At 47.9% G+C, this 27,038-nt stretch overlaps 3 protein-coding genes and 1 long non-coding RNA gene across 4 annotated transcripts; all 4 read right to left on the reverse strand.

The window, feature by feature from the left end:
- Positions 1-2: 2 nt before the first annotated feature.
- LOC136956394 (mucin-5AC-like) lies at positions 3-6,409 on the reverse strand (the record flags this gene model as incomplete). Its single annotated transcript, XM_067250297.1, has 5 exons — positions 3-98; positions 239-697; positions 1,601-2,158; positions 2,858-3,715; positions 5,822-6,409. Coding segments are annotated over 5 exons (2,559 nt in total), but the record flags the coding sequence as incomplete, so codon positions are not given.
- Positions 6,410-7,134: 725 nt separating this feature from the next.
- Positions 7,135-11,108, reverse strand: LOC136956229 (uncharacterized). Its single transcript, XR_010878218.1, has 6 exons — positions 10,824-11,108; positions 10,566-10,654; positions 8,639-9,022; positions 8,445-8,509; positions 8,193-8,338; positions 7,135-8,062 (listed from the first exon to the last, which is right to left on the reverse strand). It is a non-coding gene; the product is annotated as an uncharacterized lncRNA (long non-coding RNA).
- A 141-nt stretch (positions 11,109-11,249) lies between these two features.
- Positions 11,250-14,100, reverse strand: LOC136956395 (mucin-5AC-like; the record flags this gene model as incomplete). The annotated part of the gene is made up of 5 exons (XM_067250298.1): positions 11,250-11,264; positions 11,368-12,461; positions 12,544-12,667; positions 13,213-13,488; positions 13,738-14,100. Coding segments are annotated over 5 exons (1,872 nt in total), but the record flags the coding sequence as incomplete, so codon positions are not given.
- Positions 14,101-15,118: 1,018 nt separating this feature from the next.
- On the reverse strand, positions 15,119-24,188 carry LOC136956396 (mucin-5AC-like). Its single transcript, XM_067250299.1, has 10 exons — positions 24,184-24,188; positions 23,952-24,083; positions 23,101-23,417; positions 21,693-22,934; positions 20,881-21,110; positions 18,459-19,767; positions 18,157-18,366; positions 16,465-17,891; positions 15,624-15,769; positions 15,119-15,248 (listed from the first exon to the last, which is right to left on the reverse strand). The coding sequence occupies exons 1-10, from the start codon at positions 24,186-24,188 to the stop codon at positions 15,119-15,121; spliced, it is 5,148 nt and encodes a 1,715-aa protein (XP_067106400.1).
- Positions 24,189-27,038: the final 2,850 nt, after the last annotated feature.

The following is a 27,038-nucleotide window of genomic DNA, read 5'->3' on the forward strand; positions in this document are numbered from 1 at the left end:
TTTTAGTGGGAACAGCTGTGGTTGTTGTTGGAGCCTCTATTGTAGTTGAAGGGGCAGCTGTGGTTGAAGTAGGAGCGGCTGTTTTTGGAGCCTCTGTGCTAGTTGTAGGTGCAGCTGTGGTTGTAATGGCAGAAGCTGTGGTTGTTTTTGGAGCGTCTGTGGTAGTTGATGGAGCCTCTGTGGTAGTTGTAGGTTCAGCTGTGCTTATAGTGGCAGAAGCTGTGGTTGTTGTTGGAGCCTCTGTTGTAGTTGTAGGTGCAGCTGTGGTTGTAGTGGGAGCAGCTGTGGTTGTTGTTGGAGCCTCTGTAGTACTTGTTGGGGCAGCTGTTGTTGTAGTGGGAGCAGCTGTGGTAGTAGTTGGAGCCTCTGTGGTAGATGTAGGTGCAGCTGTGGTTGTAGTGGGAACAGCTGTTGTTGTTGTTGGAGCCTCTGTAGTGGTTGTTGGGGCAGCTGTGGCTGTAGTGTGAGCAGCTGTTGTTGTTGTTGGAGTCTCTGTGGTAGATGTAGGTGCAGCTGTGGTTGTAGTGGGAACAGCTGTTGTTGTTGTTGGAGCCTCTGTAGTGGTTGTTGGGGCAGCTGTGGTTGTAGTGGAAGCAGCTGTGGTTGTTGTTGGAGCCTCTGTTGTGGTTGTAGGGGCAGCTGTGGTTTTAGTGGGAACAGCTGTGGTTGTTGTTGGAGCCTCTGTTGTAGTTGTAGAGTCAGCTGTGGTTGTAGTGGCAGCTGTGGTTGTCATGGAAGCAGCTGTGGTAGTAGTGGGAGAAGCTGTGGTTGTAGTGGGAGAAGCTGTGGTTGTTGTTGGAGCCTCTGTTTTGGTTGTAGGGGCTGCTGTGGTTGTAGTGGGAGAAGCTGTGGTTGTTGTTGGAGCCTCTGTTGTAGTTGTAGGTGCAGCTGTGGTTGTAGTGGGAGCAGCTGTGGTTGTTGTTGGAGCCTCTGTAGTAGTTGTTGGGGCAGCTGTTGTTGTAGTGGGAGCAGCTGTGGTAGTAGTTGGACCCGCTGTGGTAGATGTAGGTGCAGCTGTGGTTGTAGTGGGAACAGCTGTTGTTGTTGTTGGAGCCTCTGTAGTGGTTGTTGGGGCAGCTGTGGTTGTAGTGGAAGCAGCTGTGGTTGTTGTTGGAGCCTCTGTTGTGGTTGTAGGGGCAGCTGTGGTTTTAGTGGGAACAGCTGTGGTTGTTGTTGGAGCCTCTGTTGTAGTTGTAGAGTCAGCTGTGGTTGTAGTGGCAGCTGTGGTTGTCGTGGAAGCAGCTGTGGTAGTAGTGGGAGAAGCTGTGGTTGTAATGGCAGAAGCTGTGGTTGTTGTTGGAGCCTCTGTTGAAGTTGTAGGTGCAGCTGTGGTTGTAGTGGAAGCAGCTGTGGTTGTTGTTGTAGCCTCTGTTGTGGTTGTAGGGGCAGCTGTGGTTTTAGTGGGAACAGCTGTGGTTGTTGTTGGAGCCTCTGTTGTAGTTGTAGAGTCAGCTGTGGTTGTAGTGGCAGCTGTGGTTGTCGTGGAAGCAGCTGTGGTAGTAGTGGGAGAAGCTGTGGTTGTAGTGGGAGAAGCTGTGGTTGTTGTTGGAGCCTCTGTTTTGGTTGTAGGGGCTGCTGTGGTTGTAGTGGGAGAAGCTATGGTTGTTGTTGGAGCCTCTGTTGTAGTTGTAGGTGCAGCTGTGGTTGTAGTGGGAGCAGCTGTGGTTGTTGTTGGAGCCTCTGTAGTAGTTGTTGGGGCAGCTGTTGTTGTAGTGGGAGCAGCTGTGGTAGTAGTTGGAGCCTCTGTGGTAGATGTAGGTGCAGCTGTGGTTGTAGTGGGAACAGCTGTTGTTGTTGTTGGAGCCTCTGTAGTGGTTGTTGGGGCAGCTGTGGTTGTAGTGGAAGCAGCTGTGGTTGTTGTTGGAGCCTCTGTTGTGGTTGTAGGGGCAGCTGTGGTTTTAGTGGGAACAGCTGTGGTTGTTGTTGGAGCCTCTGTTGTAGTTGTAGAGTCAGCTGTGGTTGTAGTGGCAGCTGTGGTTGTCGTGGAAGCAGCTGTGGTAGTAGTGGGAGAAGCTGTGGTTGTAATGGCAGAAGCTGTGGTTGTTGTTGGAGCCTCTGTTGAAGTTGTAGGTGCAGCTGTGGTTGTAGTGCGAGCAGCTGTGGTAGTAGTCGGAGCAGCTGTGGTTGTTGTTGGAGCCTCTGTGGTAGTTGATGGAGCCTCTGTGGTAGTTGTAGGTTCAGCTGTGCTTATAGTGGCAGAAGCTGTGGTTGTTGTTGGAGCCTCTGTTGTAGTTGTAGGGGCAGCTGTGGCTGTAATGGCAGAAGCTGTGGTTGTTGTTAGAGCCTCTGTTGTAGTTGTAGGTGCAGCTGTGGTTGTAGTGGGAGCAGCTGTGGTTGTTGTTGGAGCCTCTGTAGTAGTTGTTGGGGCAGCTGTTGTTGTAGTGGGAGCAGCTGTGGTTTTAGTGGGAGAAGCTGTGTTTGTTGTTTGAGCCTCTGTTGTAGTTGTAGGTGCAGCTGTGGTTGTAGTAGGAGCGGCTGTTGTAGTTGTTGGAGCGTCGGTGGTAGTTGTTGGAGCCTCTGTGGTAGTTGTAGGTGTAGCTGTGGTTGTAGTGGGAGCTGCTGTGGTTGTTGTTGGAGCTTCTGTGGTAGTTGATGGAGCCACTGTTGTAGTTGTAGGTTCAGCTGTGGTTGTAATGGGAGCAGCTGTGGTAGTAGTCGGAGCAGCTTTGGTTGTTGTTGGAGCATCTGTTGTAGTTGTAGATGCAGCTGTGGTTGTAGTGGGAGCAGCTGTGGTTGTTGTTGGAGCCTCTGTAGTAGTTGTTGGGGCAGCTGTTGTTGTAGTGGGAGCAGCTGTGGTAGTAGTTGGAGCCTCTGTGGTAGATGTAGGTGCAGCTGTGGTTGTAGTGGGAACAGCTGTTGTTGTTGTTGGAGCCTCTGTAGTGGTTGTCGGGGCAGCTGTTGTTGTAGTGGGAGCAGCTGTGGTTGTTGTTGGAGCCTCTGTAGTGGTTGTTGGGGCAGCTGTGGTTGTAGTGGGAGCAGCTGTGGTTTTTGTTGGAGCCTCTGTTGTAGTTGTAGGTGCAGCTGTGGTTGTAGTGGGAGAAGCTGTGGTTGTTGTTGGAGCCTCTGTGGTAGATGTAGGTGCAGCTGTGGTTGTAGTGGGAACAGCTGTTGTTGTTGTTGGAGCCTCTGTAGTGGTTGTTGGGGCAGCTGTGGTTGTAGTGGAAGCAGCTGTGGTTGTTGTTGGAGCCTCTGTTGTGGTTGTAGGGGCTGCTGTGGTTGTAGTGGGAGAAGCTGTGGTTGTTGTTGGAGCCTCTGTGGTAGATGTAGGTGCAGCTGTGGTTGTAGTGGGAACAGCTGTTGTTGTTGTTGGAGCCTCTGTAGTGGTTGTTGGGGCAGCTGTGGTTGTAGTGGAAGCAGCTGTGGTTGTTGTTGGAGCCTCTGTTGTGGTTGTAGGGGCTGCTGTGGTTGTAGTGGGAGAAGCTGTGGTTGTTGTTGGAGCCTCTGTGGTAGATGTAGGTGCAGCTGTGGTTGTAGTGGGAACAGCTGTTGTTGTTGTTGGAGCCTCTGTAGTGGTTGTTGGGGCAGCTGTGGTTGTAGTGGAAGCAGCTGTGGTTGTTGTTGGAGCCTCTGTTGTGGTTGTAGGGGCAGCTGTGGTTTTAGTGGGAACAGCTATGGTTGTTGTTGGAGCCTCTGTTGTAGTTGTAGAGTCAGCTGTGGTTGTAGTGGCAGCTGTGGTTGTCGTGGAAGCAGCTGTGGTAGTAGTGGGAGAAGCTGTGGTTGTAATGGCAGAAGCTGTGGTTGTTGTTGGAGCCTCTGTTGAAGTTGTAGGTGCAGCTGTGGTTGTAGTGCGAGCAGCTGTGGTTGTTGTTGGAGCGTCTGTGGTAGTTGATGGAGCCTCTGTGGTAGTTGTAGGTTCAGCTGTGGTTATAGTGGCAGAAGCTGTGGTTGTTGTTGGAGACTCTGTTGTAGTTGTAGGGGCAGCTGTGATTGTAATGTCAGAAGCTATGGTTGTTGTTGGAGCCTCTGTTGAAGTTGTAGGTGCAGCTGTGGTTGTAGTGGGAGCAGCTGTGGTAGTAGTCGGAGCAGCTGTGGTTGTTGTTGGAGCCTCTGTAGTACTTGTTGGGGCAGCTGTTGTTGTAGTGGGAGCAGCTGTGATAGTAGTTGGAGCCTCTGTGGTAGTTGTAGGTGCAGCTGTGGTTGTAGTGGGAACAGCTGTTGTTGTTGTTGGAGCCTCTGTAGTGGTTGTTGGGGCAGCTGTGGTTGTAGTGGGAGCAGCTGTGGTTGTTGTTGAAGCCTCTGTTGTAGTTGTAGGGGCAGCTGTGGTTGTAGTGGCAGAAGCTGTGGTTGTTGTTGGAGCCTCTGTTGTAGTTGTAGGTGCAGCTATGGTTGTAGTGGGAGCAGCTGTGGTAGTAGTCGGAGCAGCTTTGGTTGTTGTTGGAGCATCTGTTGTAGTTGTAGATGCAGCTGTGGTTGTAGTGGGAGAAGCTGTGGTTGTTGTTGGAGCCTCTGTGGTAGTTGTAGGTGCAGCTATGGTTGTAGTGGGTGCAGCTGTTGTAGTTGTAGGTGCATCTGTGGTTGTTGTTTGAGCCTCTGTGATAGTTTTAGGGGCAGCTGTGGTTGTCGTGGGAGCGGCTGTTGATGTTGTTGGAGCCTCTGTAGTAGTTGTAGCTGTGGTTGAAGTAGGAGCGGATGTTGGTGGAGCCTCTGTGCTAGTTGTAGGGGCAGCTGTGGTTGTAGTGGGAACAGCTGTTGTTGTTGTTGGAGCCTCTGTAGTGGTTGTTGGGGCAGCTGTGGTTGTAGTGGGAGCAGCTGTGGTTGTTGTTGGAGCGTCTGTGGTAGTTGATGGAGCCTCTGTGGTAGTTGTAGGTTCAGCTGTGGTTATAGTGGCAGAAGCTGTGGTTGTTGTTGGAGCCTCTTTTGAAGTTGTAGGTGCAGCTGTGGTTGTTGTTGGAGCCTCTGTAGTACTTGTTGGGGCAGCTGTTGTTATAGTGGGAGCAGCTGTGGTTGTTGTTGGAGCCTCTGTTGTGGTTGTAGGGGCAGCTGTGGTTTTAGTGGGAACAGCTGTGGTTGTTGTTGGAGCCTCTGTTGTAGTTGAAGGGGCAGCTGTGGTTGAAGTAGGAGCGGCTGTTGTTGGAGCCTCTGTGCTAGTTGTAGGTGCAGCTGTGGTTGTAGTGGGAACAGCTGTTGTTGTTGTTGGAGCCTCTGTAGTGGTTGTTGGGGCAGCTGTGGTTGTAGTGGGAGCAGCTGTGGTTGTTGTTGGAGCCTCTGTTGTAGTTGTATGTGCAGCTGTGGTTGTAGTAGGAGCGGCTGTTGTAGTTGTAGCGGCAGCTGTGGTTGTAGTGGGAGAAGCTGTGGTTGTTGTTGGAGCCTCTGTTGTAGTTGTAGGTGCAGCTGTGGTTGTAGTGGGAGCAGCTGTGGTTGTTGTTGGAGCCTCTGTGCTAGTTGTAGGTGCAGCTGTGGTTGTAGTGGGAACAGCTGTTGTTGTTGTTGGAGCCTCTGTAGTGGTTGTTGGGGCAGCTGTGGTTGTAGTGGGAGCAGCTGTGGTTGTTGTTGGAGCCTCTGTTGTAGTTGTATGTGCAGCTGTGGTTGTAGTAGGAGCGGCTGTTGTAGTTGTAGCGGCAGCTGTGGTTGTAGTGGGAGAAGCTGTGGTTGTTGTTGGAGCCTCTGTTGTAGTTGTAGGTGCAGCTGTGGTTGTAGTGGGAGCAGCTGTGGTTGTTGTTGGAGCCTCTGTAGTAGTTGTTGGGGCAGCTGTTGTTGTAGTGGGAGCAGCTGTGGTAGTAGTTGGAGCCTCTGTGGTAGATGTAGGTGCAGCTGTGGTTGTAGTGGGAACAGCTGTTGTTGTTGTTGGAGCCTCTGTTGTAGTTGTAGGTGCAGCTGTGGTTGTAGTAGGAGCGGCTGTTGTAGTTGTAGGGGCAGCTGTGGTTGTAGTGGGAGAAGCTGTGGTTGTTGTTGGAGCCTCTGTTGTAGTTGTAGGTACAGCTGTGGTTGTAGTGGGAGCAGCTGTGGTTGTTGTTGGAGCCTCTGTAGTGGTTGTTGGGGCAGCTGTGGTTGTAGTGGGAGCAGCTGTGGTTTTTGTTGGAGCCTCTGTTGTAGTTGTAGGTGCAGCTGTGGTTGTAGTAGGAGCGGCTGTTGTAGTTGTAGGGGCAGCTGTGGTTGTAGTGGGAGAAGCTGTGGTTGTTGTTGGAGCCTCTGTTGTAGTTGTAGGTGCAGCTGTGGTTGTAGTGGGAGAATCTGTAGTTGTTGTTGGAGCCTCTGTTTTGGTTGTAGGGGCAGCTGTGGTTGTAGTGGGAGATGCTGTGGTTGTTGTTGGAGCCTCTGTTGTAGTTGTAGGTGTAGCTGTGGTTGTAGTGGGAGCAGTTGTGGTTGTTGTTTGAGCGTCTGTGGTAGTTGTAGGTGCAGCTGTGGTTGTAGTAGGAGCGGCTGTTGTAGTTGTAGGGGCAGCTGTGGTTGTAGTGGAAGAAGCTGTGGTTGTTGTTGGAGCGTCTGTGGCAGTTGTTGGAGCCTCTGTGGTAGTTGTAGGGGCAGCTGTGGTTGTAGTGGGAGCAGCTGTTGTTGTTGTTGGAGCCGCGTTTGTTGTTGTAAGTGCAGCTGTGGTTATAGTAGGAGCGGCTGTTGTTGTTGTTGGAGTCTCTGTAATAGTTGTTGGGACAGCTGTTGTTGTAGTGGGAGCAGCTGTGGTTGTACTGGGAGAAGCTGTGGTTGTTGTTGGAGCCTCTGTTGTATTTGTAGGGCCAGCTGTGGTTGTAGTGGGAGAAACTGTTGTTGTTGATGGAGCCTCTGTAGTAGTTGTAAGTTCAGCTGTGGTTGTAGTGGGAGCATCCATTGTTGTCGTCTGAGTCTCTGTTGTAGTTTTAGTCGCAGTAGTAGTTGTGGTAGCCGCTGTGGTTGTTTGAGCCATTGTTGTCATAACAGGAATCTTGAAAGGATATAGAAGATACATTATTTCACACTGAATTCCTTTGACTATAAAATTAATCAACAAATACTTCTTTGTTTAGTTTATCCTTATTTGTAATTTTTAGCTATTTCCCTATAGCCACAACAAACTGTTCCTCGAACTTACGTCTTTTCAATTTCATTGCGTTCCCAATTGGGTTGTATGTGAAAACATTACAAATATTTATTTTTAAACAAACCACAGTTGAGTTCACAAAAATGTTGGAAACCTCTGCAATGACACAACACACTTTTAACTTTGTGACATTTATTCTTTATTTTCATTTTAAAATGTGTACAACCGTGGCCACTGAACCAGCCACCCCCATTCAGCCTCCTCATACCTTCTTCTACATCTCATACTTTTGACATCTAGTCACCTTCTTTGTTTGATGGCTTCAGGTCTCACAGATTTCCACCCACAAGCCATCTCGTGAAAGTACATGAAAGTAAAAAATTCTGGTTGAATGCTGTTTTCCAGTTAAATGAAATAAATATTAAAGAAGATAATATATAATAAATTAGAATTAAGAAAGTTCATGTTGAGAATATGGCTATGCTAAATCAATATTTAGATTTTTCTCAAACTTTTCAAAAAGGTTCATACATCAAAAATAAGTGTAAATAAATTATAAATATGAATAATGATAAAAACGATTTAAGAATATTTGCATGACAGCAATTCAAGTGTTTACATTTGTGTATATATAATTGTTAAATCAAACATTGTTTTCATTTTTTTTCATGACAATCTATTATTTAAATAATTACATGTTCTACTTGTTTCATGTTTTGCAGCATTGCATTGTTGATTTAGTTACACACATTCCTTTAGTTACAGGAATGCCTTTCAAAAGTACGTTATTTTCTTGTCCTAAATCATTTGAATGTTTACACTTTTTGGCAGTTCTGCAATTTGATATGAAGGAAAGACCAAAAAAGTCTGAAAAGATTTACATCAAAATGTACAGAAAGTTGACTAAAGTGATTGGTAGTAGAAAAGTGACCATATCTACAGGTCTGCTCCTTGCCATTGCACCGCTGGTGGTGGTGAGTGCTGTGGCAGTTTGAGTTGTTTGCGTTGTTGTACTGGTACTTGCAGCTGTACTTGGGGTTGTAGGTGCTACTGTGGAATTAGTTGCCTCCACAGTTGTAGGAGTTACAGTACTGGAGGCATTTGGTTCAGCTATTGTGGGAAAGAAGAAAAACATTGTTTCTTGCAAAACATTTAACTGAGTTCAATAAAAAAAAATGTTTTCTTGTTTTTTGACATATCTGAACATTATGGAATTATTTAGATTATAATTATTACAAACCTGCAACAATACTTCCAGTGATAACATTCAGGAAAACCAGGGATTCATTTAAAGACGTTTTTAAAGAGTCTGCTGCACTGGTGACGTTCGGAACTACACTCTCATTCTGGAATATCAAGTTGGCTGTGACACCCACTGACCCAGGCCTGAAAAGTAGAGATTCATAAATGGATTGTTTATACTCAAACAATAGAGCATGAATACATTGAAAGAGCCAACATAAACCTAAATCTTTTGTCACGGATCACTTACCAAAATCCAATAATTATGCATCTCAGGAAAGTGAAAGGGTATCGCATCCTGTATCCCCGATTCAGCTAGAAGATATGAGGGAAACAATTAAATGATTAATGCACAAAGAACATATGAAAACATGAATTATTGAAAAATCTATGTCAAATGATTTTCCTATTGAATTGAAATGACAGATTTTAGATGAACATTACCTCAGTTGTGACATTGGCAGCCAGTTCTTGATATTGCGACGACTTTGGATTGTTGTATTCAACTATGAAAACCCGCACCAAACGCATCCTCAGAAAGAGGTAACCCTCATTTTGTTGAGGGGGGTCTGTCGATGCAACTGTGCTAGTCGTGGTTAATCTGGTAGTGCTAGAAGTTTGTGTTGCAGGGATAGCTGTTTTGGTTGTGGATGTAGTTGAATGTGGTAGAGAAGTTGGGGTTGTTGCAAGTGTATTTAGTGTGACGGTTGGAGTTGAGATTGCCATGGTGGTGCGGGCAGTAGCTATGGTTGATGCCATTGTTAAAGATGTGTCAGTTGTATATGAAAATGTTGTAGATGCCTGACTGACAGTTGGTGAACTAGTTATCTGGAAAAGACAAGAGAAGATTGGATAGATTAGTTGTTGAATGAACAGAATTTGATCACCATATGTTTAACATGTATGAGTTCAAATAATGCCTTCATGTTTACTTTTAATGCATGCATATCATTCAAACGTTGTATTTAGTATTTTGTGATCAAGCCTGATTCCAAGAAAACCTTTCAAAGACTAGGCTTTGCCTCTGTTGAGGGAATAATCTCCTTCAATACACAATCTGGTTAGGGCACATTAGACTTGGAATAAACATGACATAAACATAAACATTGTAATTCATCCTTACATTAAATGTAGAATCCTTGCAAAAATGTGACTCTTTGAAGACGTTTCAATCAAAGTAGATGTTGTCAGAGTGGATGGAAAAAAAAACAGGATGTCCTTCTGCATCTGGTCGTATTTTAAAGTATATAAGGCAGCATGCTTTTCTTGCTATTCTGACCCAAAACACGCGCAGTGTAAGATACGTCACATTAACCGAACTACATACACGCCAAAGTAACAGTATGATATGCAGATTTTCTGTGTACATGAAGCTTGGGTCTTCGTGAGGTCAAGAGGTCATGCAGCGAGGCCCCACTGAGAGCGAATATAGAGACGGAACACACTCGGGCCCAGACTTTGAGGAGACAGCAGGGGGAAAACATGCACAAATAGGGGCTTACATGAGTAACGACTGGTTCCCCTGTTGTCCGTTCTACTGTATCAGTGTACTGATCTCTGAGAACCAGTAAGGAGCGATTCTGTGCATTCTATGTTTGAACGTGTCCAGCTACTGTATTTAAGCACGTCGTGAGAAACTAGCTTGAGTCTTCACTCAAGCTAATCATTTTGTCATGAACTGATGGTGTGATCCGAGTAGCTCGTGCTAATACACCAAGTCAACTCTTTTACATTTTCGTGCCTCCTTCCAGCCTGCCTTCTGACAGAGAATTCATCTAACACAGTAGCAGCGCTCTGCTGGTTGTCCTCCCAACAGGATGGTTAGCTACGCATAGTTTTGTATCTCCAAGTAAAACATGTTTTGCCGACACCATTCTTTCAACAACATTTTGAGACGTTGAGAGATGTATGAGCAAGGCTGTCAAAATTCAAGGTGCGATATAATTATGGAGGGTTTTGTCCAAATTGCATGCATACTTAATGCAACAGTACATACTTTGTATGGCCAGCTGCAATATACTAAAGGTAAAAGAAAAGTGTGAGATTTGAGATACAGGGCCAAATAACTGTAAATTGTAGTTAACATGGCAACCGATTTTCGTTAGAAAACATTACATCATGGTGAGTTTCTTTAAAAATAAGTATCTAATTTTTATTTGAAGTATATTTCGTATATTCTGTTCGTATATACATGTATACTTTCTGGGTGAATATATACACATATATATATACACACAGTAAGGCACATCATATATACATGAACTCTTTTATGAATTGTAAACAAATTATTTGGGATTTTAATTATTGGGAGGGAAAACTGAGAGGTTGTGGAAAATAATAAAGTGACCGCAAATTTGGGTCTTTCTCTTGCCATAGTGCTGTCAGAAGTGGTTTCAATGGCGGATGATGTCAAACTTGTGATGATTGGAGAAGAAGCAAGTGTGGTAGACGATGGCAGTTCTGTGAAAAAAAAAAGTTTGTTTAAATACACATTTTAATTCAGTGACCAACTTCTTGCAAAGTATCTACATGACATTGCTTTTTTGGGGAAAAGTAAGCTGCAGCAAAGATACAGTGACAGGTGCTGATGTTCTGATTCATATTAATGAACTTCTCATTGTGGTAATACCTGTGGTGGTTGAAATGGTGGGAGAATTTGTAGTTTGAGGAGCTGGGATTGTTGTTGAAGACACTGTAGTTATTACAGTAGCAGCTGTGGTTGTTTTTAAAGCCTCTGTGGTAGTTGTGGGGGCAGCTGTGGTTGTAGTAGGAGAAGCTGTGGTTGTAGTGGGAGAAGCTGTGGTTGTTGTTTGAGCCTCTGTGATAGTTATAGGGGCAGCTGTGGTTGTAGTGGGAGAATCTGTGGTTGTTGTTGGAGTATCTGAGGTAGTTGTAGGAGCCTCTGTGGTAGTTGTTGGAGCAGCTGTGGTTGTAGTGGGAGAAGCTGTGGTTCTTGTTGGAGCCTCTGTGGTGGTTGTAGGTGCAGCTGTGGTTGTAGTGGGTGCAGCTGTTGTAGTTGTTGGAGCCTCTGTTGTAGTTGTAGGTTCAGCTGTGGTTATAGTGGCAGAAGCTGTGGTTGTTGTTGGAGCGTCTGTTGTAGTTGTAGGGGCAGCTGTGTTTGTAATGGCAGAAGCTGTGGTAGTAGTTGGAGCCTCTGTGGTAGATGTAGGTGCAGCTGTGGTTGTAGTGGGAACAGCTGTTGTTGTTGTTGGAGCCTCTGTAGTGGTTGTTGGGGCAGCTGTGGTTGTAGTGGGAGCAGCTGTTGTTGTTGTTGGAGCCTCTGTTGTGGTTGTAGGGGCAGCTGTGGTTTTAGTGGGAACAGCTGTGGTTGTTGTTGGAGCCTCTGTTGTAGTTGTAGGGGCAGCTGTGGTTGTAGTAGGTGCAGCTGTTGTAGTTGTTGGAGCCTCTGTAGTAGTTGTTGGGGCAGCTGTTGTTGTAGTGGGAGCCGCTGTGGTTGTTGTTGGAGCCTCTGTTGTAGTTGTAGGTACAGCTTTGGTTGTAGTGGGAGACGCTGTGGTTGTTGTTGGAGCCTCTGTGGTAGTTGTAGGTGCAGCTGTGGTTGTAGTGGGTGCAGCTGTTGTAGTTGTAGGTGCAGCTGTGGTTGTTGTTTGAGCCTCTGTGATAGTTATAGGGGCAGCTGTGGTTGTAGTGGGAGCGGCTGTTGATGTTGTTGGAGACTCTGTGGTAGTTGTTAGGTCAGCTGTTGTTGTAGTGGGAGCAGCTGTGGTTGTAGTGACAGAAGCTGTGGTTGTTGTTGGAGCCTCTGTTGTAGTTGTAGGTGCAGCTGTGGTTGTAGTAGGAGCGGCTGTTGTAGATGTAGGGTCAGCTGTGGTTGTAGTGGGAGAAGCTGTGGTTGTTGTTGGAGCCTCTGTTGTAGTTGTAGGGGCAGCTGTGGTTGTAGTGGCGGAAGCTGTCGTTGTTGTTGGAGCCTCTGTTGAAGTTGTAGGTGCAGCTGTGGTTGTAGTGGGAGCAGCTGTGGTTGTTGTAGGAGCCTCTGTAGTAGTTGTTGGGGCAGCTGTTGTTGTAGTGGGAGCAGCTGTGGTAGTTGCTGGAGCCTCTGTGGTAGTTGTAGAGGCAGCTGTGGTTGTAGTGGCAGAAGCTGTGGTTGTTGTTGGAGCCTCTGTTGTAGTTGTAGGTGTAGCTGTGGTTGTAGTAGGAGCAGCTGTTGTTGTTGTTGGAGCCTCTGTGGTAGTTGTAGGTGCAGCTGTGGTTGTAGTGGGTGCAGCTGTTGTAGTTGTAGGTGCAGCTGTGGTTGTTGTTTGAGCCTCTGTGATTGTTATAGGGGTTGTAGTTGGAGCGGCTGTTGTTGTTTTTGGAGCCTCTGTAATAGTTATTAGGGCAGCTGTTGCTGTAGTGGGAGCAGCTGTGGTTGTAGTGGGAGAAGCTGTGGCTGTTGTTGTAGCCTCTGTTGTACTTGTAGGTGTAGCTGTGGTTGTAGTAGGAGCTGCTGCTGTTGTTGTTGGAGCCTCTGTGCTAGTTGTAGGGGCAGCTGTGGTTGTAGTGGGAGAAGCTGTGGTCGTTGTTGGAGCGTCTGTGGTAGTTGTCGGAGCCTCTGTGGTAGTTGTTGGAGCAGTTGTGGTTGTAGTGGGAGAAGCTGTGGTTGTTGTTGGAGCCTCTGTGGTAGTTGTAGGTGCAGCTGTGTTTGTAGTGGGTGCAGCTGTTGTAGTTGTAGGTGCAGCCGTGGTTGTAGTGGGAGCAGCTGTTGTAGTTGTAGGTGCAGCTGTGGTTGTTGTTGGAGCCTCTGTGGTAGTTGTTGGGTTAACTGTGGTTGAAGTAGGAGCGGCTGTTGTTGGAGCCTCTGTACTAGTTGTAGGGGCAGCTGTGGTTGTAGTGGGAGAATCTGTGGTTGTTGTTGGAGCGTCTGTGGTAGTTCTTGGAGCCTCTGTGGTAGTTGTAAGGGCAGCTGTGGTTGTAGTGGCAGAAGCTGTGGTTGTTGTTGGAGCCTCTGTTGTAGGTGCAGCTGTGGTTGTAGTGGGAGAAGCTGTGGTTGTTGTTGGAGCCTCTGTGCTAGTTGTAGAGGCAGCTGTGGTTGTAGTGGGAGAAACCGTGGTTGTTGTTGGAGCGTCTGTGGTAGTTGTTGGAGCCTCTGTGGTAGTTGTAGGGGCAGCTGTGGTTGTAGTGGCAGAAGCTGTGGTTGTTGTTGGCGCCTCTGTTGAAGTTGTAGGTACAGCTGTGGTTGTAGTGGGAGCAGCTGTGGTAGTAGTCGGAGCAGCTGTGGTTGTTGTTTGAGCCTCTGTGATAGTTATAGGGGCAGCTGTGGTTGTAGTGGGAGCGGCTGTTGATGTATTTGGAGCCTCTGTAGTGGTTGTTAGGGCAGCTGTTGCTGTAGTGGGAGCAGCTGTGGTTGTAGTGGGATAAGCTGTGGCTGTTGTTGGAGCCTCTGTGCTAGTTGTAGGGTCAGCTGTGGTTGTAGTGGGAGAAGCTGTGGTTGTTGTTGGTGCGTCTGTGGTAGTTGTCGGAGCCTCTGTGGTAGTTGTTGGAGCAGTTGTGGTTGTAGTGGGAGAAGCTGTGGTTGTTGTTAGAGCCTCTGTGGTAGTTGTTGCAGCCTCTGTGGTAGTTGTAGGGGCAGCTGTGGTTGTAGTGGCGGAAGCTGTGGTTGTTGTTGGAGCCTCTGTTGTAGGTGCAGCTGTGGTTGTAGTGAGAGAAGCTGTGGTTTTTGTTGGAGCCTCAGTGGTAGTTGTAGGTGCAGCTGTGGTTGTAGTGGGTGCAGCTGTTGTAGTTGTAGGTGCAGATGTGGTTGTAGTAGGAGCGGCTGTTGTAGTTGTAGCTGCAGCTGTGGTTGTAGTGGGAGATGCTGTGGTTGTTGTTGGAGCGTCTGTGGTAGTTGTTGGAGCCTCTGTGGTAGTTGTAGGTGCAGCTGTGGTTGTAGTGGGTGCAGCTGTTGTAGTTGTTGGAGCCTCTGTAGTAGTCGTAGGTGCAGCTGTGGTTGTAGTGGGTGCAGCTGTTGTAGTTGTTGGAGCCTCTGTAGTAGTTGTAGGTGTAGCTGTGGTTGTAGTAGGAGCTGCTGCTGTTGTTGTTGGAGCCTCTATGCTAGTTGTAGGGGCAGCTGTGGGTGTAGTGGGAGAAGCTGTGGTTGTTGTTGGAGCGTCTGTGGTAGTTGTCGGAGCCTCTGTGGTAGTTGTTGGAGCAGTTGTGGTTGTAGTGGGAGAAGCTGTGGTTGTTGTTGGAGCCTCTGTGGTAGTTGTTGGAGCCTCTGTGGTAGTTGTAGGGGCAGCTGTGTTTGTAATGGCAGAAGCTGTGGTAGTAGTTGGAGCCTCTGTGGTAGATGTAGGTGCAGCTGTGGTTGTAGTGGGAACAGCTGTTGTTGTTGTTGGAGCCTCTGTAGTGGTTGTTGGGGCAGCTGTGGTTGTAGTGGGAGCAGCTGTTGTTGTTGTTGGAGCCTCTGTTGTGGTTGTAGGGGCAGCTGTGGTTTTAGTGGGAACAGCTGTGGTTGTTGTTGGAGCCTCTGTTGTAGTTGTAGGGGCAGCTGTGGTTGTAGTAGGTGCAGCTGTTGTAGTTGTTGGAGCCTCTGTAGTAGTTGTTGGGGCAGCTGTTGTTGTAGTGGGAGCCGCTGTGGTTGTTGTTGGAGCCTCTGTTGTAGTTGTAGGTACAGCTTTGGTTGTAGTGGGAGACGCTGTGGTTGTTGTTGGAGCCTCTGTGGTAGTTGTAGGTGCAGCTGTGGTTGTAGTGGGTGCAGCTGTTGTAGTTGTAGGTGCAGCTGTGGTTGTTGTTTGAGCCTCTGTGATAGTTATAGGGGCAGCTGTGGTTGTAGTGGAAGCGGCTGTTGATGTTGTTGGAGACTCTGTGGTAATTGTTAGGTCAGCTGTTGTTGTAGTGGGAGCAGCTGTGGTTGTAGTGACAGAAGCTGTGGTTGTTGTTGGAGCCTCTGTTGTAGTTGTAGGTGCAGCTGTGGTTGTAGTAGGAGCGGCTGTTGTAGATGTAGGGTCAGCTGTGGTTGTAGTGGGAGAAGCTGTGGTTGTTGTTGGAGCCTCTGTTGTAGTTGTAGGGGCAGCTGTGGTTGTAGTGGCGGAAGCTGTCGTTGTTGTTGGAGCCTCTGTTGAAGTTGTAGGTGCAGCTGTGGTTGTAGTGGGAGCAGCTGTGGTTGTTGTAGGAGCCTCTGTAGTAGTTGTTGGGGCAGCTGTTGTTGTAGTGGGAGCAGCTGTGGTAGTTGCTGGAGCCTCTGTGGTAGTTGTAGAGGCAGCTGTGGTTGTAGTGGCAGAAGCTGTGGTTGTTGTTGGAGCCTCTGTTGTAGTTGTAGGTGTAGCTGTGGTTGTAGTAGGAGCAGCTGTTGTTGTTTTTGGAGCCTCTGTGGTAGTTGTAGGTGCAGCTGTGGTTGTAGTGGGTGCAGCTGTTGTAGTTGTAGGTGCAGCTGTGGTTGTTGTTTGAGCCTCTGTGATTGTTATAGGGGTTGTAGTTGGAGCGGCTGTTGTTGTTTTTGGAGCCTCTGTACTAGTTATTAGGGCAGCTGTTGCTGTAGTGGGAGCAGCTGTGGTTGTAGTGGGAGAAGCTGTGGCTGTTGTTGTAGCCTCTGTTGTACTTGTAGGTGTAGCTGTGGTTGTAGTAGGAGCTGCTGCTGTTGTTGTTGGAGCCTCTGTGCTAGTTGTAGGGGCAGCTGTGGTTGTAGTGGGAGAAGCTGTGGTCGTTGTTGGAGCGTCTGTGGTAGTTGTCGGAGCCTCTGTGGTAGTTGTTGGAGCAGTTGTGGTTGTAGTGGGAGAAGCTGTGGTTGTTGTTGGAGCCTCTGTGGTAGTTGTAGGTGCAGCTGTGTTTGTAGTGGGTGCAGCTGTTGTAGTTGTAGGTGCAGCTGTGGTTGTAGTGTTAGCAGCTGTTGTAGTTGTAGGTGCAGCTGTGGTTGTTGTTGGAGCCTCTGTGGTAGTTGTTGGGTTAACTGTGGTTGAAGTAGGAGCGGCTGTTGTTGGAGCCTCTGTACTAGTTGTAGGGGCAGCTGTGGTTGTAGTGGGAGAATCTGTGGTTGTTGTTGGAGCGTCTGTGGTAGTTCTTGGAGCCTCTGTGGTAGTTGTAAGGGCAGCTGTGGTTGTAGTGGCAGAAGCTGTGGTTGTTGTTGGAGCCTCTGTTGTAGGTGCAGCTGTGGTTGTAGTGGGAGAAGCTGTGGTTGTTGTTGGAGCCTCTGTGCTAGTTGTAGAGGCAGCTGTGGTTGTAGTGGGAGAAACCGTGGTTGTTGTTGGAGCGTCTGTGGTAGTTGTTGGAGCCTCTGTGGTAGTTGTAGGGGCAGCTGTGGTTGTAGTGGCAGAAGCTGTGGTGGTTGTTGGCGCCTCTGTTGAAGTTGTAGGTACAGCTGTGGTTGTAGTGGGAGCAGCTGTGGTAGTAGTCGGAGCAGCTGTCGTTGTTTGAGCCTCTGTGATAGTTATAGGGGCAGCTGTGGTTGTAGTGGGAGCGGCTGTTGATGTATTTGGAGCCTCTGTAGTGGTTGTTAGGGCAGCTGTTGCTGTAGTGGGAGCAGCTGTGGTTGTAGTGGGATAAGCTGTGGCTGTTGTTGGAGCCTCTGTGCTAGTTGTAGGGTCAGCTGTGGTTGTAGTGGGAGAAGCTGTGGTTGTTGTTGGTGCGTCTGTGGTAGTTGTCGGAGCCTCTGTGGTAGTTGTTGGAGCAGTTGTGGTTGTAGTGGGAGAAGCTGTGGTTGTTGTTGGAGCCTCTGTGGTAGTTGTTGGAGCCTCTGTGGTAGTTGTAGGGGCAGCTGTGGTTGTAGTGGCAGAAGCTGTGGTTGTTGTTGGAGCCTCTGTTGTAGTTGTAGGTGCAGCTGTGGTTGCAGTGGGAGAAGCTGTGGTTGTTGTTGGAGCCTCTGTGGTAGTTGTAGGTGCAGCTGTTGTTGTAGTGGGTGCAGCTGTTGTAGTTGTAGGTGCAGTTGTGGTTGTAGTAGGAGCGGCTGTTGTAGTTGTAGGTGCAGCTGTGGTTGTAGTGGGAGATGCTGTGGTTGTTGTTGGAGCATCTGTGGTAGTTGTTGGAGCCTCTGTGGTAGTTGTAGGTGCAGCTGTGGTTGTAGTGGGTGCAGCTGTTGTAGTTGTTGGAGCCTCTGTAGTAGTTGTAGGTGCAGCTGTGGTTGTAGTGGGTGCAGCTGTTGTAGTTGTTGGAGCCTCTGTAGTAGTTGTAGGTGTAGCTGTGGTTGTAGTAGGAGCTGCTGCTGTTGTTGTTGGAGCCTCTATGCTAGTTGTAGGGGCAGCTGTGGTTGTAGTGGGAGAAGCTGTGGTTGTTGTTGGAGCGTCTGTGGTAGTTGTCGGAGCCTCTGTGGTAGTTGTTGGAGCAGTTGTGGTTGTAGTGGGAGAAGCTGTGGTTGTTGTTGGAGCCTCTGTGGTAGTTGTTGGAGCCTCTGTGGTAGTTGTAGGGGCAGCTGTGGTTGTAGTGGCAGAAGCTGTGGTTGTTGTTGGAGCCTCTGTTGTAGTTGTAGGTGCTGCTGTGGTTGCAGTGGGAGAAGCTGTGGTTGTTGTTGGAGCCTCTGTGGTAGTTGTAGGTGCAGCTGTTGTTGTAGTGGGTGCAGCTGTTGTAGTTGTAGGTGCAGTTGGGGTTGTAGTAGGAGCGGCTGTTGTAGTTGTAGGTGCAGCTGTGGTTGTAGTGGGAGAAGCTGTGGTTGTTGCTGGAGCGTCTGTGGTAGTTGTTGGAGCCTCTGAGGTAGTTGTAAGTGCAGCTGTGGTTGTAGTGGGTGCAGCTGTTGTAGTTGTTGGAGCCTCTGTAGTAGTTGTTGGGGCAGCTGTTGTTGTAGTGAGAGCAGCTGTGGTTATAGTGGGAGAATCTGTGGTTGTTGTTGGAGCGTCTGTGGTAGTTCTTGGAGCCTCTGTGGTAGTTGTAAGGGCAGCTGTGGTTGTAGTGGCAGAAGCTGTGGTTGTTGTTGGAGCCTCTGTTGTAGGTGCAGCTGTGGTTGTAGTGGGAGAAGCTGTGGTTGTTGTTGGAGCCTCTGTGCTAGTTGTAGAGGCAGCTGTGGTTGTAGTGGGAGAAACCGTGGTTGTTGTTGGAGCGTCTGTGGTAGTTGTTGGAGCCTCTGTGGTAGTTGTAGGGGCAGCTGTGGTTGTAGTGGCAGAAGCTGTGGTTGTTGGTGGCGCCTCTGTTGAAGTTGTCGGTACAGCTGTGGTTGTAGTGGGAGCAGCTGTGGTAGTAGTCGGAGCAGCTGTGGTTGTTGTTTGAGCCTCTGTGATAGTTATAGGGGCAGCTGTGGTTGTAGTGGGAGCGGCTGTTGATGTATTTGGAGCCTCTGTAGTGGTTGTTAGAGCAGCTGTTGCTGTAGTGGGAGCAGCTGTGGTTGTAGTGGGATAAGCTGTGGCTGTTGTTGGAGCCTCTGTGCTAGTTGTAGGGTCAGCTGTGGTTGTAGTGGGAGAAGGTGTGGTTGTTGTTGGTGCGTCTGTGGTAGTTGTCGGAGCCTCTGTGGTAGTTGTTGGAGCAGTTGTGGTTGTAGTGGGAGAAGCTGTGGTTGTTGTTAGAGCCTCTGTGGTAGTTGTTGGAGCCTCTGTGGTAGTTGTAGGGGCAGCTGTGGTTGTAGTGGCGGAAGCTGTGGTTGTTGTTGGAGCCTCTGTTGTAGGTGCAGCTGTGGTTGTAATGAGAGAAGCTGTGGTTGTTGTTGGAGCCTCAGTGGTAGTTGTAGGTGCAGCTGTGGTTGTAGTGGGTGCAGCTGTTGTAGTTGTAGGTGCAGATGTGGTTGTAGTAGGAGCGGCTGTTGTAGTTGTAGCTGCAGCTGTGGTTGTAGTGGGAGATGCTGTGGTTGTTGTTGGAGCGTCTGTGGTAGTTGTTGGAGCCTCTGTGGTAGTTGTAGGTGCAGCTGTGGGTGTAGTGGGAGAAGCTGTGGTTGTTGTTGGAGCGTCTGTGGTAGTTGTCGGAGCCTCTGTGGTAGTTGTTGGAGCAGTTGTGGTTGTAGTGGGAGAAGCTGTGGTTGTTGTTGGAGCCTCTGTGGTAGTTGTTGGAGCCTCTGTGGTAGTTGTAGGGGCAGCTGTGGTTGTAGTGGCAGAAGCTGTGGTTGTTGTTGGAGCCTCTGTTGTAGTTGTAGGTGCAGCTGTGGTTGCAGTGGGAGAAGCTGTGGTTGTTGTTGGAGCCTCTGTGGTAGTTGTAGGTGCAGCTGTTGTTGTAGTGGGTGCAGCTGTTGTAGTTGTAGGTGCAGTTGTGGTTGTAGTAGGAGCGGCTGTTGTAGTTGTAGGTGCAGCTGTGGTTGTAGTGGGAGAAGCTGTGGTTGTTGCTGGAGCGTCTGTGGTAGTTGTTGGAGCCTCTGAGGTAGTTGTAAGTGCAGCTGTGGTTGTAGTGGGTGCAGCTGTTGTAGTTGTTGGAGCCTCTGTAGTAGTTGTTGGGGCAGCTGTTGTTGTAGTGAGAGCAGCTGTTGTTATAGTGGTAGAAGCAGTGGTTGTTGTTTGAGCCTCTGTTGTAGTTGTAGGTGCAGCTGTGGTTGTAGTAGGAGCGGCTGTTGTAGATGTAGGGGCAGCTGTGGTCGTAGTGGGAGAAGCTGTGGTTGTTGTTGGAGAATCTGTGGTAGTTGTTGGAGCCTCTGTGGTAGTTGTAGGGGCAGCTGTGGTTGTAGTGGGAGAAGCTGTGGTTGTTGTTGGAGCCTCTGTTGTAGTTGTAGGTGCAGATGTGGTTGTCGTGGGAGTAGCTGTTGTCGTTGTTGGAGCCTCTGTGGTAGTTGTAGGTGCAGCTGTGGTTGTAGTAGAAGCGGCTGCTGTCGTTGTTGGAGTCTCTGTGGTAGTTGTAGGGGCAGCTGTGGTTGTAGTGGGAGCAGCTGTGGTTGTTGTTGGAACCTCTGTTGTTGTAGGTGCAGCTGTGGTTGTAGTGGGAGCCTCTGTTGTAGTTGTAGGGGCAGCTGAGGTTGTAGTGGGAGCAGCTGTAGTTGTTGTTGGAGCCTCTGTTGTTGTTGTAGGTGCAGCTGTGGTTGTAGTTGGAGCGGCGGTTGTTGTTGGTGGAGCCTCTGTAGTAGTTGTTGCAGCCTCTGTTGTAATTGTAGGTGCAGCTGTGGTTGTAGTGGGATCAGCTGTTGTCGTTGTTGGAGCCTCTGTTGTAGTTGAAGGTGCAGCTGTGGTTGTAGTGGGAGTAGCTTTTGTCGTTGTTGGAGCCTCTGTGGTAGTTGTAGGGCCAGCTGTGGTTGTAGTGGGAGAATCTGTGGTCGTTGTTGGAGCCTCTGAGGTAGTTGTAGGTGCAGCTGTGGTTGTAGTGGGAGGAGCTGTGGTTGTTGTTGGAGCCTCTGTTGTTGTTGTAGGTGCAGCTGTGGTTGTCATGGGAGCGGCTGTTGTCGTTTTTGGAGCCTCTGTGGTAGTTGTAGGGCCAGCTGTGGTTGTAGTGGAAGACTCTGTGGTCGTTGTTGGAGCCTCTGTGGTAGTTGTAGGTGCAGCTGTGGTTGTAGTGGGAGAATCTGTGGTCGTTGTTGGAGCCTCTGTGGTAGTTGTAGGTGCAGCTGTGGTTGTAGTAGAAGCGGCTGCTGTCATTGTTGGAGTCTCTGTGGTAGTTGTAGGGGCCGCTGTGGTTGTAGTGGGAGCAGCTGTGGTTGTTGTTGGAGCCTCTGTTGTTGTTGTAGGTGCAGCTGTGGTTATAGTGGGACCCTCTGTTGTAGTTGTAGGGGCAGCTGTGGTTGTAGTGGGAGCAGCTGTGGTTGTTGTTGGAGCCTCTGTTGTTGTTGTAGGTGCAGCTGTGGTTGTAGTGGGAGCCTCTGTTGTAGTTGTAGGTGTAGCTGTGGTTGTAGTAGGAGCTGCTGCTGTTGTTGTTGGAGCCTCTATGCTAGTTGTAGGGGCAGCTGTGGTTGTAGTGGGAGAAGCTGTGGTTGTTGTTGGAGCGTCTGTGGTAGTTGTCGGAGCCTCTGTGGTAGTTGTTGGAGCAGTTGTGGTTGTAGTGGGAGAAGCTGTGGTTGTTGTTGGAGCCTCTGTGGTAGTTGTTGGAGCCTCTGTGGTAGTTGTAGGGGCAGCTGTGGTTGTAGTGGCAGAAGCTGTGGTTGTTGTTGGAGCCTCTGTTGTAGTTGTAGGTGCTGCTGTGGTTGCAGTGGGAGAAGCTGTGGTTGTTGTTGGAGCCTCTGTGGTAGTTGTAGGTGCAGCTGTTGTTGTAGTGGGTGCAGCTGTTGTAGTTGTAGGTGCAGTTGTGGTTGTAGTAGGAGCGGCTGTTGTAGTTGTAGGTGCAGCTGTGGTTGTAGTGGGAGAAGCTGTGGTTGTTGCTGGAGCGTCTGTGGTAGTTGTTGGAGCCTCTGAGGTAGTTGTAAGTGCAGCTGTGGTTGTAGTGGGTGCAGCTGTTGTAGTTGTTGGAGCCTCTGTAGTAGTTGTTGGGGCAGCTGTTGTTGTAGTGAGAGCAGCTGTGGTTATAGTGGGAGAAGCTGTGGTTGTTGTTTGAGCCTCTGTTGTAGTTGTAGGTGCAGATGTGGTTGTCGTGGGAGTAGCTGTTGTCGTTGTTGGAGCCTCTGTGGTAGTTGTAGGTGCAGCTGTGGTTGTAGTAGAAGCGGCTGCTGTCGTTGTTGGAGTCTCTGTGGTAGTTGTAGGGGCAGCTGTGGTTGTAGTGGGAGCAGCTGTGGTTGTTGTTGGAGCCTCTGTTGTTGTAGGTGCAGCTGTGGTTGTAGTGGGAGCCTCTGTTGTAGTTGTAGGGGCAGCTGAGGTTGTAGTGGGAGCAGCTGTAGTTGTTGTTGGAGCCTCTGTTGTTGTTGTAGGTGCAGCTGTGGTTGTAGTTGGAGCGGCGGTTGTTGTTGTTGGAGCCTCTGTAGTAGTTGTTGCAGCCTCTGTTGTAATTGTAGGTGCAGCTGTGGTTGTAGTGGGATCAGCTGTTGTCGTTGTTGGAGCCTCTGTTGGAGTTGAAGGTGCAGCTGTGGTTGTAGTGGGAGTAGCTGTTGTCGTTGTTGGAGCCTCTGTGGTAGTTGTAGGGCCAGCTGTGGTTGTAGTGGGAGAATCTGTGGTCGTTGTTGGAGCCTCTGTGGTAGTTGTAGGTGCAACTGTGGTTGTAGTGGGAGGAGCTGTGGTTGTTGTTGGAGCCTCTGTTGTTGTTGTAAGTGCAGCTGTGGTTGTCGTGGGAGCGGCTGTTGTCGTTTTTGGAGCTTCTGTGGTAGTTGTAGGGCCAGCTGTGGTTGTAGTGGAAGACTCTGTGGTCGTTGTTGGAGCCTCTGTGGTAGTTGTAGGTGCAGCTGTGGTTGTAGTGGGAGAATCTGTGGTCGTTGTTGGAGCCTCTGTGGTAGTTGTAGGTGCAGCTGTGGTTGTAGTAGAAGCGGCTGCTGTCGTTGTTGGATTCTCTGTGGTAGTTGTAGGGGCCGCTGTGGTTGTAGTGGGAGCAGCTGTGGTTGTTGTTGGATCCTCTGTTGTTGTTGTAGGTGCAGCTGTGGTTATAGTGGGAGCCTCTGTTGTAGTTGTAGGGGCAGCTGTGGTTGTAGTGGGAGCAGCTGTGGTTGTTGTTGGAGCCTCTGTTGTTGTTGTAGGTGCAGCTGTGGTTGTAGTGGGAGCCTCTGTTGTAGTTGTAGGGGCAGCTGAGGTTGTCGTGGGAGTAGCTGTTGTCGTTGTTGGAGCCTCTGTGGTAGTTGTAGGTGCACTTGTGGTTGTAGTAGGAGCGGCTGTTGTCGTTGTTGGAGACTCTGTGGTAGTTGTTGGGGCAGCTGTGGTTGTAGTAGGAGCGGCTGTAGTAGTTGTTGGGGCAGCTGTTGTTGTAGTGGGAGCAGCTGTAGTACTTGTTGGAGCCTCTGTGGTAGTTGTAGGGCCAGCTGTGGTTGTAGTGGGAGAATCTGTGGTCGTTGTTGGAGCCTCTGTGGTAGTTGTAGGTGCAGCTGTGGTTGTAGTGGGAGAATCTGTGGTCGTTGTTGGAGCCTCTGTTGTTGTTGTAGGTGCAGCTGTGGTTGTAGTGGGATCAGCTGTTGTCATTGTTGGAGCCTCTGTTGTAGTTGTAGGTGCAGCTGTGGTTGTAGTGGGATCAGCTGTTGTCATTGTTGGAGCCTCTGTTGTAGTTGTAGGTGCAGCTGTGGTTGTAGTGGGAGTAGCTGTTGTCGTTGTTGGAGCCTCTGTGGTAGTTGTAGGGCCAGCTGTGGTTGTAGTGGGAGAATCTGTGGTCGTTGTTGGAGCCTCTGTGGTAGTTGTAGGTGCAGCTGTGGTTGTAGTGGGAGAATCTGTGGTCGTTGTTGGAGCCTCTGTGGTAGTTGTAGGTGCAGCTGTGGTTGTAGTGGGAGGAGCTGTGGTTGTTGTTGGAGCCTCTGTTGTTGTTGTAGGTGCAGCTGTGGTAGTCGTGGGAGCGGCTGCTGTCGTTGTTGGAGACTCTGTGGTAGTTGTAGGGGCAGCTGTGGTTGTTGTTGCAGCCTCTGTTGTTTTTGTAGGTGCAGCTGTGGTTGTAGTGGGAGCAGCTGTTGTCGTTGTTGGAGTCTCTGTTGTTGTAGGTGCAGCTGTGGTTGTAGTTGGAGCAGCTGTTGTTGTTGTTGGAGCCTCTGTAGTAGTTGTTGCAGCCTCTGTTGTAGTTGTAGGTGCAGCTGTGGTTGTAGTGGGATCAGCTGTTGTCGTTGTTGGAGCCTCTGTTGTTGTTGTAGGTGCAGCTGTGGTTGTCGTGGGAGCGGCTGCTGTCGTTGTTGGAGCCTCTGTGGTAGTTGTAGGGATAGCTGTGGTTGTTGTTGCAGCCTCTGTTGTTGTTGTAGGTGCAGCTGTGGTTGTAGTGGGATCAGCTGTTGTCGTTGTTGGAGTCTCTGTTGTTGTTGTAGGTGCAGCTGTGGTTGTAGTTGGAGCAGCTGTTGTTGTTGTTGGAGCCTCTGTAGTAGTTGTTGCAGCCTCTGTTGTAGTTGTAGGTGCAGCTGTGGTTTTAGTCGGATCAGCTGTTGTCGTTGTTGGAGCCTCTGTGGTAGTTGTAGGGCCAGCTGTGGTTGTACTGGGAGAATCTGTGGTCGTTGTTGGAGCCTCTTTGGTAGTTGTAGGTGCAGCTGTAGTTGTTGTTGGAGCCTCTATGGTTGTTTGCGCAGTTATCGATGTTGTTAGCACTGGAAAATATTACATTATTGAACCTATGTGAAACACATTCGCCGCATTCAAAGACATTATCATAGACAATCAAGATACCATGTTGTAAATCACAAATATTGTCATAGGCATTGGTATTATTACTCCATGGCTTGATTACAAACTTTTAATTTGCCATTACATGTACAGTTAGTTCCATAAGTATTTGGACATTGACACAATTTTCATCATTTTGGCTCTGTATACCACCACAATGGATTTGAAATGAAACAATCAAGATGTGCTTTAAGTGCAGACTTTCAGCTTTAATTTCAGGGTATTTACATCCAAATCAGGTGAATGGTGTAGGAATTACAATACATTTTATATGTGGCCCCCCCCTTTTTAAGGGACCAAAAGTAATTGGACAATTGGCTGCTCAGCTGTTCCATGGCCAGGTGTATGTTATTCCCTCATAAAGGGAGTTTGTTATTTCATTGACAAGGAGCAGATAAAAGGTCTAGAGTTCATTTCAAGTATGGTATTTGTGTTTGGAATCTGTTGCTGTCAACTCTCAATATGAAGTCCAAAGAGCTGTCACCATCAGTGAAGCAAGCCATCGTTAGGCTGAAAAATCAAAACAAACCTATCAGAGAGATAGCAAAAACATTAGGTGTGGCCAAATCAACTGTTTGGTAAATTCTTAAAAAGAAAGAACGCACTGGTGAGCTCAGCAACACCAAAAGACCCGGAAGACCACGGAAAACAACTGTGGTGGATGACAGAAGAATTCTTTCCCTGGTGAAGAAAAACCCCTTCACAACAGTTGGCCAGATCAAGAACACTCTCCAGGAGGTAGGCGTATCTGTGTCAAAGTCAACAATTAAGAGAAGACTTCACCAGAGTAAATACAGAGGGTTCACCACAAGATGTAAACCATTGGTGAGTCTCAAAAACAGGAAGACCAGATTAGAGTTTGCCAAAAAACATCTAAAAGAGCCTGTACAGTTCTGGAACAACATCCTATGGACAGATGAGACCAAGATCAACTTGTACCAGAATGATGGGAAGAGAAGAGTATGGAGAAGGGAAGGAACTGCTCATGATCCAAAGCATACCACCTCATCAGTGAAGCATGGTGGAGTTAGTGTTATGGCGTGGGCATGTATGGCTGCCAATGGAACTGGTTCCCTTGTATTTATCGATGATGTGACTGCTGACAAAAGCAGTAGGATGAATTCTGAAGTGTTTCGGGCAATATTATCTGCTCAGATTCAGCCAAATGCTTCAGAACTCATAGGACGGCGCTTCACAGTGCAGATGGACAATGACCCGAAGCATACTGCGAAAGCAACCAAAGAGTTTTTTTAAGGCAAAGAAGTGGAATGTTCTGCAATGGCCAAGTCAATCACCTGACCTAAATCCAATGGAGCATGCATTTCACTTGCTAAAGACAAAACTGAAGGGAAAATGCCCCAAGAACAAGCAGGAACTGAAGACAGTTGCAGTAGAGGCCTGGCAGAGCATCACCAGGGACGAAACCCAACATCTGGTGATGTCTATGGGTTCCAGACTTCAGGCTGTCATTGACTGCAAAGGATTTGCAACCAAGTATTAAAAGTGACAATTAGATTTATGATTGTTAGTTTGTCCAATTATTTTTGGTCCCTTAAAAAGGGGGGGGGGGCACATATAAAATGTGTTGTAATTCCTACACCGTTCACCTGATTTGGATGTAAATACCCTGAAATTAAAGCTGAAAGTCTGCACTTAAAGCACATCTTGATTGTTTCATTTCAAATCCATTGTGGTGGTATACAGAGACAAAATGATAAATTGTGTCAATGTCCAAATACTTATGGACCTAACTGTAACTTGAAATCTTACTTTCTGCACAACTTCTCACAATTTACACACCCTGGAAAACACTGTCTTTCTTACCAGCTAAACACAACAGCAGCATTGTCCTTCTGGTCCTTTTTTCTTCCATCTCTTCACCCCCCCTAGAAGAAAAGTGTCAAATTTACACATTAAGTTGAGCTGCTGTGTGCTTTGGACTGCAAGAGAAATGCATATCATTTGTTTCACTTTCAAGTTGCCTTGAACATATCCTTGTTCATAACCCCTCTAATGACATCGCTTTTAAAAAGTTATTTGCGAATAATTTTTTTGTTGATCTGAAGAAATAAATATTAACCAACCCTTCAAAAATATGTGTAGAATTTAACATCTGAACGTGACAAGGAAAATACTTTAAATACAATACAATAAAATAAATACAAATATTGACTGGAATTGTTTGAAAAAATAACACTTCAGGGTTGGGTTTGCCTGATATTTGGTAAACACAGTGTGAATAATGATTCATGCAATATACCATTGAATGCATAAATATACACCTTGTGTATTTTAACTCATAAATCGGGAGTGTGTAGTTTTGTCAAATATATCATCCATTGCTTTGACTTAACTGTCATCTTTGCTTTGGACTATTAATATGTTTTCAGATGACACTTTTGACTCTTTGGATCTAAAAAGTAAACAGCCACCTGGAGTCAGGTGGCTGAGCGGTGAGGGAAGCGGGCTAGTAATCCGAAGGTTGCCAGTTCGATTCCTGGTCATGCCAACTGACGTTGTGTCCTTGGGCAAGGCACTTCACCCTACTTGCCTCGGGGGAATGTCCCTGTACTTACTGTAAGTCGCTCTGGATAAGAGCGTCTGCTAAATGACTAAATGTAAATGTAAACAGTTTATTGAATTCTGATAATCTGCGCTTCTGATCCTTGGTATGCTTTAAGATTGACATTCCAAGTGAAGATTTTATTTGACATCTTTTCAGTCTGGCAGTAAATTAACCAAACTTTCATATAACCTGTAATTGAGTAGCTGATGTGTAGAATAATCCTCATTAATATCACATAGAACTGTTACCAAGTTGTTTAGAGGAATACCATTACAAATAAAATGAGCAGTTATTTAGCCCTAATATTTGAGTCAATATATTTCAGTTTCATTGGAAA

This window comes from Osmerus mordax, chromosome 14, assembly GCF_038355195.1.
Source record: "Osmerus mordax isolate fOsmMor3 chromosome 14, fOsmMor3.pri, whole genome shotgun sequence".
NCBI lineage: Eukaryota > Metazoa > Chordata > Actinopteri > Osmeriformes > Osmeridae > Osmerus > Osmerus mordax.